Source organism: Citrus clementina, unplaced genomic scaffold (genome assembly GCF_000493195.1).
Source record: "Citrus clementina cultivar Clemenules unplaced genomic scaffold, Citrus_clementina_v1.0 scaffold_1, whole genome shotgun sequence".
Lineage (NCBI taxonomy): Eukaryota > Viridiplantae > Streptophyta > Magnoliopsida > Sapindales > Rutaceae > Citrus > Citrus x clementina.
The window spans coordinates 24,529,318-24,546,052 of record NW_006263303.1 but is presented as its reverse complement, the minus strand read 5'-3'; the positions used below and the strand labels follow the sequence as shown (position 1 = coordinate 24,546,052).

At 32.9% G+C, this 16,735-nt stretch overlaps 4 protein-coding genes across 4 annotated transcripts; 2 read left to right on the top strand and 2 right to left on the bottom strand.

The window, feature by feature from the left end:
• Window positions 1–1,935: 1,935 nt before the first annotated feature.
• LOC18055560 (methylthioribose-1-phosphate isomerase) lies at window positions 1,936–5,476 on the top strand. Its single transcript, XM_006452759.2, has 10 exons — window positions 1,936–2,164; window positions 2,269–2,393; window positions 2,467–2,522; window positions 2,683–2,841; window positions 3,031–3,130; window positions 3,210–3,349; window positions 3,521–3,626; window positions 4,515–4,653; window positions 4,737–5,005; window positions 5,089–5,476. The coding sequence occupies exons 2-10, from the start codon at window positions 2,310–2,312 to the stop codon at window positions 5,155–5,157; spliced, it is 1,122 nt and encodes a 373-aa protein (XP_006452822.1). The 5' UTR covers window positions 1,936–2,164; window positions 2,269–2,309; the 3' UTR covers window positions 5,158–5,476.
• A 577-nt stretch (window positions 5,477–6,053) lies between these two features.
• On the bottom strand, window positions 6,054–7,766 carry LOC112095788 (40S ribosomal protein S29). The gene is made up of 3 exons (XM_024177974.1): window positions 7,636–7,766; window positions 7,369–7,468; window positions 6,054–6,296 (listed from the first exon to the last, which is right to left on the bottom strand). The coding sequence occupies exons 1-3, from the start codon at window positions 7,695–7,697 to the stop codon at window positions 6,288–6,290; spliced, it is 171 nt and encodes a 56-aa protein (XP_024033742.1). The 5' UTR covers window positions 7,698–7,766; the 3' UTR covers window positions 6,054–6,287.
• A 2,051-nt stretch (window positions 7,767–9,817) lies between these two features.
• On the top strand, window positions 9,818–13,606 carry LOC18055559 (proteasome subunit alpha type-6). The gene is given in 9 exon segments (XM_024178504.1): window positions 9,818–9,999; window positions 10,075–10,169; window positions 10,274–10,355; window positions 10,579–10,675; window positions 11,474–11,532; window positions 11,714–11,796; window positions 12,239–12,334; window positions 13,171–13,230; window positions 13,396–13,606. Coding segments are annotated over 9 exon segments (741 nt in total). The 5' UTR covers window positions 9,818–9,923; the 3' UTR covers window positions 13,489–13,606.
• A 49-nt stretch (window positions 13,607–13,655) lies between these two features.
• On the bottom strand, window positions 13,656–15,961 carry LOC18055558 (protein STRICTOSIDINE SYNTHASE-LIKE 4). The gene is made up of 5 exons (XM_006452757.2): window positions 15,567–15,961; window positions 14,882–15,162; window positions 14,544–14,780; window positions 14,313–14,445; window positions 13,656–14,234 (listed from the first exon to the last, which is right to left on the bottom strand). The coding sequence occupies exons 1-5, from the start codon at window positions 15,762–15,764 to the stop codon at window positions 13,962–13,964; spliced, it is 1,122 nt and encodes a 373-aa protein (XP_006452820.1). The 5' UTR covers window positions 15,765–15,961; the 3' UTR covers window positions 13,656–13,961.
• Between the last annotated feature and the right edge of the window lie 774 nt (window positions 15,962–16,735).

The following is a 16,735-nucleotide window of genomic DNA, read 5'->3' as shown; positions in this document are numbered from 1 at the left end:
TATATAGTACGGATCTCATACCAACATTTCTAAATCAAGCAGATCAAGAATAAATAATAGTATAGCAATTTATATTACAGTAATTAACAATTATGATTCTTAAACAGATTAGTGTTAAATATAAAATAAATAAAAGGTTAGGTATATAAACCACATTGTTTAGGTTGAAATCAAGTTGACTCTATTCTATAATTAGCCAATGAGTTTATATTGATGCCTAATCTCAGATTGGCTTGCTAATAGTTTGGTAACTTTGATTGCTATTATATGGCGATTGTGCTCCGTCATTATTTTATGAACCAACTGAACTCCTCTCACATGTTTAGATGCCGTTCATTAAACTTATTATAACGCATATCAAAAAGTAAGAGACATGACGACAATTGTTCCCCTTGAAGTCATCAACATTTTAATATGTTCAGTGAAACTGATTAATATAAATAAACGATTGTAAAAAAAAAAAAAAAATCAAATATTAACATGACGCTTATAATGATTAGGAAAATTGGACCCACACTTTTTTTTTTTTCCATTGTGATGCGCGGTCAAAATTTCATATTTCACCAAATTTTTATTGCATTTAGGACCTATCTATCCACACTTCTTTATAAGAACATGTCTGCTCTATATGTTTAGTTCCAATAAAGAAAATGAGAGGAGAACTAAATAAGGGAAGAAAAGTGAATTGTATATTTGATTAAGCAATGAAAAATGAGATTGATTCATTTTTTTACTCATTTCTCCCCCTTCCCTTTTTATTCTTCTCCTCTCCTATCATTTCTTCCAATCAAATATGAGCTTAAATATGAATTATGGCGTAATAACTAACTGCGACCTTTAATCAACTTTTACTAGCAAGCTAAGGCTCTATAACCTTAAAAGATTTTTATAGTGCTATTACTTATCAAGGTATAAAACTCTTTGTATAAAAAAAAATGAATAAAATATTAACACGACCTTTAGGACCAATTTAGTAATGTGTAACTTTTAAAATAATTATTTCTAATTGTGTTGTATAAACAATTAGTTGTAAAGATAATCAATTAAATATTTGATAAAATTTATTCTGAAAAATACTATAATTTTTAAAATTAGTTGTATGTGTTTGATAAATCTTATTGTTAGATTACTGTAAAAATATAAATGACTCAATTAGACTCAATATTGATTAAAATTTATTTACACAGTTATAAATATTTTTTTATTGTGTATATACAATAATTGATAACTAAAATAAACATCTTTATTATTAATTTTATTTTTTATTTTATTATTGCAATATAATTAATAATAATAATAATCTCTTTAAAATTAGTGCTTTTATTTCTTAATTAATAAGGATTATTTTAGATTTTTGTAGTATATGTGGGGATTAAGTATAAAATTGATTTTCAAAGCTGCTGTAGGATAGGTTAATTTTACCAAAAATGATTATAAAAAAAATTATTAAACACTAAAATTAATTTTTAATTTTTTTAAAATTACTTTTAAATCTTTCAAAAACTATCCCAAACAGACCCTAATTAACGTTGGCGTGACGAAATAGTATTTTGTACCCAAGGACCTATGTAAAGATTAAAGAACTTGTATATTTTAAAAACGATTGTTCGTGTGGTGCTGTTTGCTGTGAATGTATGAAAATGCTCATTCAAGGGAGATGGCATTATGCTGAGACCGAAGCTCTTTGACTTGGAAATTTCTGGTAAGGAAGGCTGGTCTATCTAATTAATACGATTCGTCGAATACGATCCGATTGGTTAATATTACCATCTCACAAGTTTTTTTTTTTTTTTTTTTTAACATTTTTGGTTTGGTGTCATGAGGTATCCAAAAGTGACAATAGCTCGTGGTAATGCTGTTTGGATTTCTAATTTAGTAGTTTGATTTTCTAAATTCTTTGTAATCACTTTCACACCCAAAAAAAAAAAATTAAATAAAATTAAGATAACACTTTTACAAATACAATACCGAAAGTAGTGTTGTAATTAATTAAAAAATCAGAATTATATTTATGTGATCTTTAATAAATAAAAAAATTAAAAAATATAAAAAGCGTCGGCCTGGTTCACGCCGCCTCGGTTGGTGGCGCAGTGTATAACAGACATACACTCACTTATATACTGTTTTTTCAGCGAATCATTGGTAATATTTGCGTCAGCTTCTGGTAAGATGTCGTTCAGCTCTACTATTTGATTTTCTTCTTTTTAATCAATGAATTATATGAATATTGATTGTGTGTGTGTGTGTGTTGTTGCTTATAAATTTCAGCGAAGCGAGATCGTAAAGTAGCCGCAAGAGAGTGAAAACAGATGGCTCTTGATTCCGTTTCGATCGACAGCAACTCTCTTCAGTCCATTTGCTACAGGCGTGGCTCCCTTCAGCTTCTCGACCAGGTCACTATCACATTTAATATCATCCATCTCCGTTCTCATCAATCATAATTACTTACTTTGTGTTCCTCAACAGAGAAAGCTTCCTCTGGAAACTATTTATTTGGAAATTCGCGATTCTGCCGATGGATGGTAAATTTTTTTGGTAGTGTTTTCTATAAAATTATATCCAAAATTGTTTTCCAATATTTCATATTGTGTCTTGCTTCTTTTATTATTATTATTATTATTTTTTTTTTTTTTCTTGCTTGGATATGACTAATTCAATCTCCTTTATGTTTACTATGTTCAGGTCTGCAATACGGGAAATGGTGGTGCGGGGGGCGCCTGCCATTGCTATAGCAGCGGCACTTTCCCTGGCAGTGGAGGTGTTTAATTTGAATGCATTTAGTGGGACTGCTGCCGATGCAGCTTCATTTCTTGGCGATAAGTTGGAATATCTTGTCTCTAGGTAGTATTTGTTGGTCACTGAACCTGATGCATAGTTTTCTTCTGTATGCTTCATGATTCTTAAGCAACTGGAATTGTGGTTCTTTTTTATTTTTTATATCCAGGGTGAAATCTTTGGCTTGTAATTATGGTATCTGATTGCATTTATTGAATGGTAGCTGATGATATGAAATTTTTTCTATTTCTTTAGTCGACCGACTGCAGTGAATCTTTCAGATGCTGCCGCAAAACTCAAAGAAATCATATCAAAGGCTGCCGCTACTGCTTCAGAAGCCAATAGTGTATTTCAGGTAATATTAATTCAATTTCCTTCAATTAATCATACTGATTAATCTTATTTAGTTCTTGCTTTTTGTCTTACATTTATAGGCCTACATAGAAGCTGCTGAAATTATGCTCAAAGATGATGTTGCTACAAACAAAGCTATTGGTTCTTATGGGGCAAGTTTTCTTCAGAACCAGCTCAAAAATTCTAAATTCTCTGTTCTTACTCATTGCAACACTGGCAGGTACCTCCAGTTATTTTTCATTTTCTTAAGAATATAAACTCTCTCTATCTGAGTCTTTTGTGTGTACTTTTGGTTGGCAAGATAGAGTGGAGCTATTTCAACTTAGATTTGTAATGATATGTCATTTGATGTTTCCCATATTTCAAACTGTGTTCCTTTCCTTTTTGCCAGTCTTGCAACAGCTGGATATGGTACCGCCCTTGGTGTGATCCGTGCACTTCATTCTGAGGGAGTGTTAGAAAGAGCTTATTGCTCTGAAACACGTCCATTCAACCAAGTAAGTCTTGAGTATTCAACTTTGGTTCGTATGCCGGGGCGAGGCCATTTGTTGTAGCCCATCCAAAATTTGGGAAAATTTTCAGTTTTATTTACAGAAATACCATTATATACATAACTGCCACTGTTCTACTGTTATCTTTACAAGTTTGTCAGTCTAGTAATTTATAAGTTTGTCATTCCACGTATACTTAAAAACAGGCCATAAATTTTTTTTCCAAAACCCAATAACTCATTATTCCCACTGAAGGTGCCTTTCTGTTAACATTAAAATTTGAAACTCAAAACTTGGCCACTTGTTAAAGTAGGAGAGGCTATGAGAGGAAAAAAAAAAAACTAGGAAAGGGTTCTTGTCTAACCAAAGTCAAATAGTAATTCAAACAGATTTAAAATAAATTAGCTTAGAAAATAAAGTACACATTTTATTTATTAATTATTTACATAAGTATAACAACTAAGAAATTGAAAGGAAAAAACTGTACCAATTCCTAATCTATTGAAATCCCTACCAACTTCATATGGTAATATACTAATATACAATACCAATTAAAAAGAAAATTTACCGTACCCTCAAAAAAAAAAAAAAGCTTCACCCCTATTGGTACATACTTGTTCCTACAAACTTGAAGATACCACACTTCAAGTTGGCTATTTTGACTGCTTTAGCAACCCAATTGATAAGTAGGTTTACAATATGTTTTTTGATTTAGTTCTGTGGAAAAAACTGCCATGCATCTGATTTTGTGATGGAGTCGTCCCTGGTTAAACTTTTAAGTGGTTTGAAATATTCAAGTTTATTTGAAATAATGAGTGTTATTTATAAAGTCATCAACATTTAACTACTTCTTATTCTTTTATCAATTAATTATATATGGAACTCTAACCACAGGGATCTAGACTCACTGCTTTTGAGTTGGTACATGATCGCATACCAGCTACTCTTATAGCCGACTCTGCTGCGGCTGCATTGATGAAAGATGGTCGTGTGAGTGCTGTCATTGTCGGAGCAGATCGAGTGGCTGCAAATGGTACTTCATTGCAGTTTATAGTTCATCTATGTTTGTGTTGTAGTCAAGGAAGTATATCTAACTATGGGTTGATTGAATTCTAGGTGACACTGCTAACAAGATTGGAACCTACAGCCTTGCATTATGTGCAAAGTTTCATAATATTCTGTTTTATGTGGCTGCTCCACTGACGTCAATTGATTTAACCCTTTCTTCTGGACAAGAGATTGTCATAGAGGAGAGGTCTGCTAAAGAATTGTTGTGCTCTCGAGGAGGACTTGGTGAACAAGTAGCTGCATCTGGAATCTCTGTCTGGAATCCGGCTTTTGATGTTACCCCAGCTAATTTGATCACTGGAATTATAACAGAAAAGGTTTCTGTTTCCCTGACCCTCTAGTGCATATACACTCTGTACGTTAATCGCTTTTTAGTTTGACCTCTGTGTTCACTGAGCAGGGTGTCGTTACAAAGGCAGGTGCTGATGATGCTTTTGACATAAAGGATTTCATACAAAAGACAGCCTGAGGCTCTGATGCAAAAGAAGGTGATTTTTAACCGGATGAAGTGTACCCTTGTAAATTTAAACAAGAAATGAAGTTCTCCAGCCTGGGCGAAGATCTGTGGGAAGGAACATTGTATCTCGCTGCTTTAGACTCCCTGTTGTTGTGATGATTGCAGGCATGTATTTTTTTGGTTAATCTGGCAGCTAAGTGCAAACATTATAATTATTTGAAGTAAAAATAGAACTCTTATAGGACAAGTTCAAATTAGAAAGTGGATCGGAGAGTACCAGTCGTGTGTATTTAATCCTCGCTTTTTTTTATTTCTTCTAGGGATATTATTGTTTGAGTACTTTAAAAATTATAATATATCTAATAATTATAAAAATCATTATAGTCTATCAGGACTATATTTATTACATTTTCATTATTATCATTAGTTGGTCAATAAGTTAATCAATAAAATATTAATTTTATTCTGAAAAAAATTACACAAATAGATATATCAAATATTAAATTTTTACACTTATAAGAATTACTTTTAGTCAGTTTATATTTTAGATTTATAATATTGTAATGCTTTGCATTATTGGATATTATTTACTTTTTTTTTGGGACAAAAAGGATAAAATTAATATTTTATTAATCAATTAAGGCAGATATTATACTTGTAATCTCTTTCCCTAAGATCCTACCAGTTCGATGACTTTTGAACAAGTGATTGCTGATAACGAAGTAGCTAAATACCTAAAATCATATTTTAAAACTCTTCGGCTTTGTCAGCTGCTGAAGCTGGACGCCCGAAATACCGAGAGGCCACCTGCCGCCCATGGTGGGCATTGGTAGTAATTTTTTCTTGATAAAACGGGCATAAATTTCCCACAGATCAGGTATCATTTAACATGTTAATACTCCAAAAGCAAGAGAAAACTATAAGACACTCTTGCACTCCATACATAAGAGAACATTAAAGTAATAAGATTGGCAGTCATATTAAGACAGCAAAGAAATCCATCTACAAAGTTCAAGCTCTAATTGATTCACAAGCTTTATGCTACTTGTGAAAAACTAAAAAGAAATCACATGAAAACTGAAAATTTCTCCATTCCTAGGTATGCTCCACAGTCCACTGCAAAGCCTTGACAGCCATCTTCTTCAGCGGTACTGGAAAATGCCAAAAAGAATACATAAGGGTAAAATCTATCATATATGAAATGGAGATCAAAATTTACCAAATAGCACCTCAAATATGCAATTTGTAACAAAAAAATAATTAGCATTTTATTAAATCAAAAGACAACCTGCAACATGATCTTAAAAGAAGAAATAGAAGGAAGATTTGTTTGAACCTCAGTCAAATTATTATTATTTTTTTAATATTAACAAATTAAAAAGATACATCCAAAAGTAATTAGCACTTCAATTGACTGGATTACAAACCCAAAAAGGAAAAAAGAACGACTAAAATGAATTCTGGGGTAGAGTACGGCCAGCTAAAGAGTTCAAGAGGAAGACTGATATTCCTCATTGAATAAGAAATAGGTCATGACTTCACCATATTGTCAATAAAATTAATATCTAAGCCAACTTTCACTTTTCCATTTCCCATTTTATAACCATCCATCACCAGAACATGGATATAAATACCCGACAGATCTTTTGTAATTTTGTTTTGGGCTTTACCAATAAATTATAAATTCTAGAAGTGTAAGGGGAAGGAAAAAAACGATTTAACCAACCAATAAATTTAAACTGTACGAGGGGAATGAATTGGTATTCTTAACCATTGAGTGAGGAATCCCGATCCCTCAAAAAGATTGAACCCTATTTCCTTCTCCCTTTAACTGCCAACTAAACATAGGGATATTAGGGGTAAGCTAATGTACTGAGGACTTCTCAACGCAGGGCAAAAAAATAAAAAGAACTAGGAAACATACAATTTATAAATACTATGCACACTTGAGCACTGGCCAGTATTGAGACATGTTGGATGTTGAATAGATTGGACTAATTATAAGTAGAAGCAAAGGTCCAATAGGTTCTGTACTCTGTAGTGACGACATTCTAATTCAACATAAGCTAAAGACACAAATCATCCTTAACACAAAAAACCACATCCAATATGAGCAGAACGTGATCAAATATTTAGAATCATTGGATTCCATGTCGACAGCCAGGCCCAATCTTATCATGCTCTGGTAAAAAATAAAAAACAAAAACAGAAGATTAAACAGACCTTGACGAAACCGATCTCCTTGGCGTTGCTGCGGAAGCACTGCCTGCAGCACATGAGGCCGTACTTTCTGATAATCGCATGAGGGTTCCCGCAAACGCGGCTGATCAATCCAAATGCAAATTAACAATTATACATCAAATACTGCTATTAATGAAGCAATCACCACACTTAATTCAGGAAAAAAATTAATAAATTTCAATCAAGTAGTAGTTGACGCCATAAGATGATAGAACAGAACTTAAAAAGAACAGAAAAATAGAAACTGACCAAGCACGAGATCCAGGGCCGTAGGTCTTGGGATGCGAATTCCATACGTTGGAGTGACCCATCTCTTCTCTCCTGTCCTGTCCTGCTCTGCTCTACTCTGCTGCCGCACTCTTCTCCGCAATGCAAATGCTAATTGTGACTTTTAGGGATAAAACCCTAGCGACTTATAATCGCCTCTCCCAAGCTACGACGTCGTTTCGCTTACCCACTTTCATTTTGTATGATCTGTCATCTACTTTAAAAAGATACAAACGAATAGTCATACAAGTGTTACCCTGGAGTAAAAATCTCAGGACATGTCATCTAGGTTCCGAACTTGTAAACATGTTCCATCAATTGTTTACGATTTGTCGTACTTAAAATTTAAATTAATTATTATTTATTTATCCAATAAAACAAAGCCGTACTCTATAGTCGTGATTAGACTCAAATAATTCAATTAATATAGAATAAAAAAGGCTATTAATATAATCAAGTTAATCACTATTTGCTAAACATATTCAAGTTAATATAATCCGATCAATCCGATCTAATAAATCAAGTATGTCCAAATTGTAACTTGTATTTCACATTTCTTGAATTGAATCATGCCGTGTGTTTGTTTTGATTCCATCTGAAATCCTATTAAAAGCCACCGTAAATTTCCCCCTAATCTGTTCCAAAAACTATTTTGGCAAATTTATTTGGGTTTTTTATTTAAATATACTCCATTTGTCCTTAAATGCCAAATCTATATCTCATTACATATACACACCTCATAAAAGTATAAAAAGTCAAAATTAACTTAAAAAAACTATTTATTTACGTTTACTTCCTCTCTCATGACTTCTACATAATAAACAATCAAAGTCGAGTATACTCGACTTTTTACATGACTTAATTAAAAGGAAAATTTTCATTTCAATTGAAGTCGAGTATTCTCAACCAATTACCGAATTTCAATAAAAAGTCAAGAATTTTTGTTGAACGAATATTGGGTAAGGTTAAATTAAAGTCAGGTATTCTCGACTCTTTACTCGACTTACTTGAAAAAATCGAGAATTTTTCAGATAATTTTTTATTTTAATTAAAGTCGAGTATTCTCGACTATTTACCTGACTAACATGAAAAAGTCGAAAATTTATCCTGAATTACTAATTATGTATGGTTTGGTTGAAGTCGAGTATTCTCGACTATTTACCCGATTTCGAAGAGTTGGGTTTAGTTTTATGAGGATTTAGTTGTGGTTATTTTTGTATTTTTTTTTTAGTTTTTTAGAGTATATATGTGTAAAATTTCTGAGTGTTATAATTTTAGGTATATATTTGAGTATTTTGAAGGAAATGGGGTACATTAGGGGTGGGCAAATTCGGTTTGGATCGGTTTGAGACATATTCTCAAACCGATCCAAACTTATCGGTTTGAAATATTTTCAAACCGATATCAACTTAAAATTTTTTCAAACCGAACCGATCCAAACCGACTGGATCGGTTTGGATCCTCGGTTTGAGCTTATTAGCTAAAAGCCCACTTCTTTTATATTATTTTACCTAAATTATTTGTTATTTTTTTGTGTCCGTAATCTAAATTGATACATCTTTTATATTATTCATATCTACTTTGATATCTACATAACAATTCAAAGATACATCCATACAAATTTATAACATAATACACCCTAATAAAGAAGTTATTAACATGTTCATTCAAAACAAACTCACAAAATAAAAATAAACTTGAACAACATTTGACAATTAAAATATTGTGCATCTTGTTCGTCAAAACTTATGGCCCAATTACTTTTGATTTGTCAAAATCTGCATAAAATGATAAATATAATTAGTTAGATTGCTTAACTTAAAATATAATATAATTATATAATATTTCTGGATTGGATTGGTTTGAATCGGTTTGGAATCCTTCCAAACCGAAATCCAAACCGAATGATGTCGGTTTGTAATCCAATAAACCAAAATCAATTTTTTTACTAATGAAAGTCGGTTTGGATCTGTTCGGTTAAAATATGCCTACCCCCAGGGTACATCCACCACAATTCTCCAATTTATTTCCCATTTTCTGTCTATTTTCTCGTGAATCCCTAATCTTTTGCTTATTATATTTTATGATTGAATAGTTTGGATACTTTTCTTTTAGATCCACAAATGAAAGCATTTTTTAAGCATCGGGCTGTCTTGGTGAAAAAGCTATCTTCCGCTTATTTATTATTTATCGTTCGTTCTCTCTGCTTCACTGAAGAAAAAGTAAAAACACAAATCTGCAAATAGAAGAAAGAGAAAAAAAAATCGAGAATGAGTAGAGGAAGCGGAGCCGGCTACGATCGCCACATCACCATCTTCTCTCCCGAGGGTCGTCTCTTCCAAGTTGGTAAGTTCTCCACATTACCTCTTTTATTTATTACTTCTCACTTTTTTTTTTCACTAATTATAACAATTTGACCAGAGTATGCGTTTAAGGCTGTAAAGGCCACTGCCATCACTTCCATTGGTGTTCGCGGCAAGGACTCTGTCTGTGTTGTCACTCAGAAGAAGGTCCCTGTAAGTTATTTCCATCTGGGTTGTTTCATTTTTGTTAGATAATTTTTTTGTATGTTTCTTTTCGTGTTGGGTTGCTGTTAAATATTTTGTTGCATAATGAGCAGGACAAGCTTTTGGATCAGACTTGTGTCACCCATCTTTTCCCTATTACCAAGTACCTTGGATTGTTGGCCACCGGCAACACAGGTTTCGGCCATTGATTTGTATCTATAAATTCAATTTCAGTCTATTATATATGTTTGTTTATTAATTTGGTATGCGATTAAAAATTTCGATAATGTTTAATGTCTGCTTTATTATGAAGTATGAAGAGACATTGGTTACATAATTTGGATATTCTTTGCTTTTGGTTGAAAATCATTAGATTATGAGGGGATTGTCTAATAATGATAGCCATGTTAATTTCCAGCTGATGCTAGGTCCTTGGTTCACCAAGCAAGGAATGAAGCTGCTGAATATCGGTTCAAATTTGGATATGAAATGCCAGTAGATGTTTTGTCCAGATGGTATGATGCTATGCTCATATTGTATATAATAGAAGTTAATACCATTTATTTGTGCTTCATGTGGTGATTATTTTATTGTGTGCTTGGGAGTTTGTTTTGATTGTTATGAATCATATACTTTAGAGGTTCTTCCAATATATAGTTTGAGAAACTTTGTAGAAGTTTTAAGTGAGCGGGATAAAAGCAAATGATTTGAATTTTTTTTTTTTAATGTATAGTTAGGGTTACAAATCAGCCGGAGTTGTTCAAAAATATCTTGAGGCTGACTCAATAAAATTGGGAACATGGCTCATGAACAAAATTTGGTAATAATTTATTTATGCTGAAAAAGGCTTGTGTACAGGTAATAAAAATGTAGATCTCGATTGTTTATAAGTAACAATTTAAACCTTCGAAAAGGACTGAGGTCTGTTTGTTTGTTTAGCTAACCTAAACTAAAGCTCATTAGATATTTCTCGACTAAATTGGAAGACATTTGCTTAGACCATTATCTGGGCTTGAAAATCTGCAAATGTGTGCCTAAACAATCCACTTATCAGCTTATTTGAGCTATGTATTGAAGAAATTGGACATTTTCCTGATGTATGAATGAAAAACCTTAACAATGGCCTGCTTCTCTGTTTAATTTCTGAACATATGATGATTACTTGGGTTCTAATGAGGCAACTGACCATAGTTTTGTTTGTATATGTTTGCTTTGAACCATCATAATCAAAATTTTCAATTTTAGTTTTGTTGATAATTTATATCTTGTTGCTTAGTCTAATATGATCCTAACATCATTCTTTATGCATGTAGGATTGCAGACAAGTCACAGGTTTATACCCAGCATGCTTATATGAGACCTCTTGGAGTTGGTAAGTGTGTACTCTCTTTAATTTATTGTGGTTGTTATTATCTTGTATTTTAGTGATTCATACGAGGAATTGTAGTAGTTCATTTCACACTTGCAGATGCACATGTATGCTCCTGTTGGTGTCTTGCTAATCTAGCCTAATCAGCTAATCTTTAACATCCTTAATGTTTTCTGCTGTGAAGTTGCTATGGTTTTGGGTATCGATGAATAGAAAGGGCCTCAACTTTACAAATGTGATCCTGCTGGACATTTTTTTGGTCACAAGGTAGTTGGCAAATTATTTATTTACAAATTTGATTTGATCTCTTGTTATTCTTTTAAAGCATTTTATTCTTGAATTTTGTCAAGACTACGATTTTTTTCGTCTTTTCCATAAAGAGACTACTCTACCAGTTTATTACATTTTAGTTGATGTTGTAAGCATTAGTGCAAGTCCGCATGAATACCTTACACTGGTTATTCCTGGAGTTCAGAAATAGAATTCACCTTACACTGGCATGAAAATGATCAGATAGTTCTTGAATACCTTACCACCTTACATCATCTTCTCACTGAGGGTGGAACTTTCTGATTCCTTGGAAATTTTTCTTTGGACAGAATTTTCATTTCATTCATGTAATGTTGAAACATTGTGAATAAACTTACTTCAGAAAACTGTGTTATTCAAATTGGAACATTTTTTCTAAAGTAAAAGCTATGTATTGCAGGCAACGAGTGCTGGACTGAAAGAGCAAGAGGCAATCAATTTCTTGGAAAAGAAAATGAAAAATGATCCTACCTTTTCTTATGAGGAAACAGTTCAGGTACGTGTCTTATTTTTTCAAAATATTTTCAGTCGCTGAAAGACATAGCATGATTATTCTTATCAAATATACAAAAAGGAAGAGAGGGAGGGGTTCACATCTGTAGTGGGTGGCACAGATTTAATAAAATTTCTAAAATAAACATATTTTTGAATTTAAACATATAAAATAAATTGAAAGAAGGTGATAAGAGGAGATTAAATGGAAAAGGCAAAATGTTCTTTTGTATTTTTGGATAATTGCATCTACCAATGAGTTACAAAATTGATAGTTAGTACTTATGTTACAGTGGCAAATGCAATAAATCAAACTTCTAGCTGCTAATTGGTTACAACAACATTTGCGAGTGATATATTGCATTTTAAATTCTGGGTGAATGGTTGACTAAAAGCTTCTGCTTTAGTATTGTTGAGACTATTTCTGGGATTCGCATCTTTCTCTTCAATATCCAATGCTATCTTGTCAATGAACAAATTCTTTTCAATTTCTGCCCCTTTTTTTTGGATGGGGTTAGAAAAGGTTGAAATATGCAAGTGAAATTACGAGCTTAATTAGAGGTCGTTAAACTATGGATCCAAGGTTTTTGTTTTTTACACCAGCCACACAGTAACTCTATTATTCTGACTGGTGGAAATACTTATTAACCGGTTTTATTTGGTTTTCTTGGAATAATGATGATCTTACACGTAGGAAAAGGAATTGTTGTAATTTGGTCTATCGCCTTACTATTCATATAAACTAAATTGGATGGATTAGGGTGGTTTTTTGTCTTTTTGGAAATAAATATAATAGCATTGTTTGAAGGCCTAATATTGTAAATTTCTAATATTATGTAGACTGCTGTCTCTGCTCTGCAATCTGTTCTCCAAGAAGATTTCAAGGCTACAGAGATTGAGGTATTTATTTTGCCATTTATTATCTTTGAAAATTGATGTTGCATAGGATAAATTAGCCATTGAACTGTTGGAATAGGTGCATGGTGTTTTTTTTTTTTTAAATTATCTGTACAATTAAGAGGCTTTTCAACAGTTGCTGATGTGAATCATTTGATTTTTTGGTAGGTTGGAGTTGTGAGATCAGATGATCGAGTTTTCCGAGTGTTATCATCTGAAGAAATTGATGAACATTTAACAGCCATTAGTGAGCGCGACTGAATGAATTAAGTAGCTGCTGCTTGAAAAACATTTTGCTAGTATTTGAATTCATGTTCTCTAATTGATCTTGTAAGGTTCCAGATATAATGGGGGAGAGAGAGGAATTCTGTTAGCATTTTGAGGTCTATTGTTTCGTATTATGTTGTCTTGTGTTACATTTCAAATTTTCAAGCTATCAAGTCATGTTACAACATCTACAGCCTGCCAGTCATCGTATATCTTATTCTTATAAGAATTAATCTCTATTCTACCGAAATCTTGTATGGATGCCGTCTTCAGGCAACTGCCCCGTTGAGGCCAAGAGTTCTCGAGATAAACATAAACCGCCAGACTAGCTAGTTCTTTCTTATTCAAAACACACATGAAATTACTGTTTTAATCCTTCTGAACTTGTTAAAACACAAATATTTTATGAACGGATTGTTTCCCCTTTTGTCTGTGGAGAAAACCATTTTCCTTGACGACTCGGACAATTATGTAGCTTTCAGAGGCAGTTTCCCGATGAAGTTGGTGTTGAGGCTGCCCAAGTAGAGATGATCATCAAACTCCAAAGCAGAAGTCACAAAGGACATCACCTTTCCATTAGGATCTTCAAACTTTCTGATTACAATGCCATTTGCCGCAACGTTTACTACTGCCGCTTTCTTGTGCAAGGGGGCAACCAGCTTGATTAGTTTTGGAAATGCTGCTAGCAGATGTTTGGTTGCCTTGGAAGTGTGCACAAACTCTAGCCCTGGAGAACTCAACTGCAGCAGCATATGCAAGTTTGTTTAGAAAGTACCCGAAATCTTAAGTATCTTGCTCTATTGGTTAGAAATAAATACCTGCAGTATCGCGATCCAGAAAGAGCCATCTGGGGCGAGTTTGATGTTATCAGGTCCGCCTGGAAGGTTTTCGACAAAAATTTCTGTTTGTTCTTTACTCTCGCCCTTCAGCCAATACTTAAGGCACCTGAATCTGATGAATCCCGAAAATTGGGGGGGAAATAATGCTATGAACTGCAGATACCAAATATATATAATAACTATGACTTGGTGCAAATTAATTCAACTTACTTAATCGTTTCACAGACAACTAAATAGTCTTCATCTTTCGAGAGTGCAACGCCATTAGCGAAGAACAAACTATCAAGCAGAATCGATGTTTCATTCAATGAAGGATCATATTTGAGCAGCTTTCCGTGTGGTTTCGCCTCGAGAAGGTCTAGGCCCCAGTTATGAAGCCCAAATTTGGTGCTTGCCACACTAAAATAAATACTCCCATCTGTTGCCGCGATCAGATCGTCTGCCAAACTGATTAAATCATGCACAAGATAAGTAAACATGAACATGGCCAATCAAATGCATTAAATTCAAAGACACTAGAAAAAAAAATTTAAAAAGAATATTGTTACTTTATTCTGGATCCATTGACATGTGATGCAAGAACTGTTACTCCCTCTTCTGTAACCTTAAGCAAACCCTTATCTGCGTCGCATACAAGTATTTCATTTTCCTGTGTTGTTGTGATTCCAAGTAAAGTATCACCCCCAATCAGCTTCCAATTCTCCCAGGTTCCATTTTTATGCAATCTTTTAATCCAACCATCTCTTGTGGCCGTATAAAGGACACCGTTTCTGTCCACACAAACATCTTCTGGGCCGTTCAAAATTCCTTCTCCAAGTCTAGTCACACTCTACAACATGAAATCATGCACAAATACCATTGAAACAAATTTGACCAAGAATATTTACCCGATTCAACAATTACACACAACTCAAAATGATTGATAATTAAAGAAGAAGAAATCTAAGAGGTTTGGCTAAACGTTACGTGGTTCGGCACTAGGCCTGTTATATCCACGGTGATAAACGATCTGAGATGGCTTCATTCATCAACTGAAGGATTACAGGTCTATTCATGAGATTACAAACTACCCCTTAGGATCAATTGTCACTTCAAAAGACTCACTGTGCACACAGTTATGAGCTTCACACGATTTGCTGTTAATCATCAGCTCTCTCTCTCTCTCTCTCTCTCTCTATATATATATATATTTATATATTATATACATGCTAGAACTAGCTACTAGCTACTTACCTGTATATCGCTGGTTGTGGGAATGAGAGAAGCTGAAGATGCTGGGGGCAGTAAAAGCAAGTCTGGGGATATTGGTGAGAAGAAGAAGATTTGAAGTGTAAAAGCAAGCAAACATGAGAGCACGATGCCGGAGCACACCGGAACGCAGCGTTTTGATGATGAACCAGTGGTCGGTGGTGGGTTACTGCTTGGAGTCATAATTAAGCATGTGGCAATGATCCGTTCCAGTTTGGTGTGGTATGGCGATAAAATTTTAATTTTTGCAGAGGATAGATTATTTCCCAGTGAAAGAATATCAAGTGCGTTTAGGATAATAAAGTCTGTGAATGTAAGGCTGTGCTCGTTGATATGGGTGGGATTAGCAAAATCTTCCGCCAATTTCCTCTCTTCTCGGAATGGACCTCACCTCAGGTACTGTAATTGTCCTCACTTAATCTCCACAAATATAAGTCAATGTAGATAGGAGTTATTTTTTGCTATATTTGATGCTTTTGTATTAATTTTAATGTTTGTACCATTAAGTACTGGCTGATGATTGCATTTGGGAGGTTCAAAAGTGATTTTAAAAAAATTAAAACTAATTTTAGTATTCGATAAATTTTTTTAGAAATTATTTTTGCCAAAATCATTCCATTTTATAGTAGATTTTAAAAAGTAAAGAAGGAATAACTTTTTAAAATCTTATTTTGAGAAATATTTTTATATTTAATATAATTTCATATATATCTTCATATATTACAAAAATCTAAAATTATCCTTGTTAGCTAGAAAATAAAATCATCAACTTTAAATAGATTATTATTATTACCAATTATATTGAGATAAAAAATAAAAAATAAAATTAATAATATAAAATATTTACTTCAGTTATCAGTTGTTATATGTTCACAATAAAAAAATAATTTTATATACATGTTTACAAATGTTTAAATAAATTTTATTCGACATTATATCTATTTCAGTCATTTTATTTATTTTTAGTAATTTAACAGTAAAATTTACTAAAGACATACAACTGTTTTTAAATCTCATAACACTTTTAAAAATAAAATTTACCAAACGTTGAACTAATTCTCTTTCCAATTAATTATTTCTATAATACACCTAACAACAATTATTTTATAAGGTACAACATTCCCAAACTAACTCTAAGTTATTTTTACTAACCT

What these genes read in the sequence shown, in the direction of transcription:
- LOC18055558 (XM_006452757.2), bottom strand. Translation starts at nt 15,764, where the DNA reads ATGACTCCAAGCAGTAACCCACCACCGACCACTGGTTCATCATCAAAA. An exon ending in CCACAACCAGCGATATACAG is followed by an intron (nt 15,163 to 15,566) that starts GTAAGTAGCTAG and finishes TTCATGTTGTAG; the next exon opens with AGTGTGACTAGACTTGGAGA. An exon ending in GTCAATGGATCCAGAATAAA is followed by an intron (nt 14,781 to 14,881) that starts GTAACAATATTC and finishes TGATTTAATCAG; the next exon opens with TTTGGCAGACGATCTGATCG.
- LOC18055560 (XM_006452759.2), top strand. Translation starts at nt 2,310, where the DNA reads ATGGCTCTTGATTCCGTTTCGATCGACAGCAACTCTCTTCAGTCCATT. An exon ending in CCCTTCAGCTTCTCGACCAG is followed by an intron (nt 2,394 to 2,466) that starts GTCACTATCACA and finishes GTTCCTCAACAG; the next exon opens with AGAAAGCTTCCTCTGGAAAC. An exon ending in CGCGATTCTGCCGATGGATG is followed by an intron (nt 2,523 to 2,682) that starts GTAAATTTTTTT and finishes TACTATGTTCAG; the next exon opens with GTCTGCAATACGGGAAATGG.
- LOC112095788 (XM_024177974.1), bottom strand. Translation starts at nt 7,697, where the DNA reads ATGGGTCACTCCAACGTATGGAATTCGCATCCCAAGACCTACGGCCCT. An exon ending in GGCCCTGGATCTCGTGCTTG is followed by an intron (nt 7,469 to 7,635) that starts GTCAGTTTCTAT and finishes TGGATTGATCAG; the next exon opens with CCGCGTTTGCGGGAACCCTC.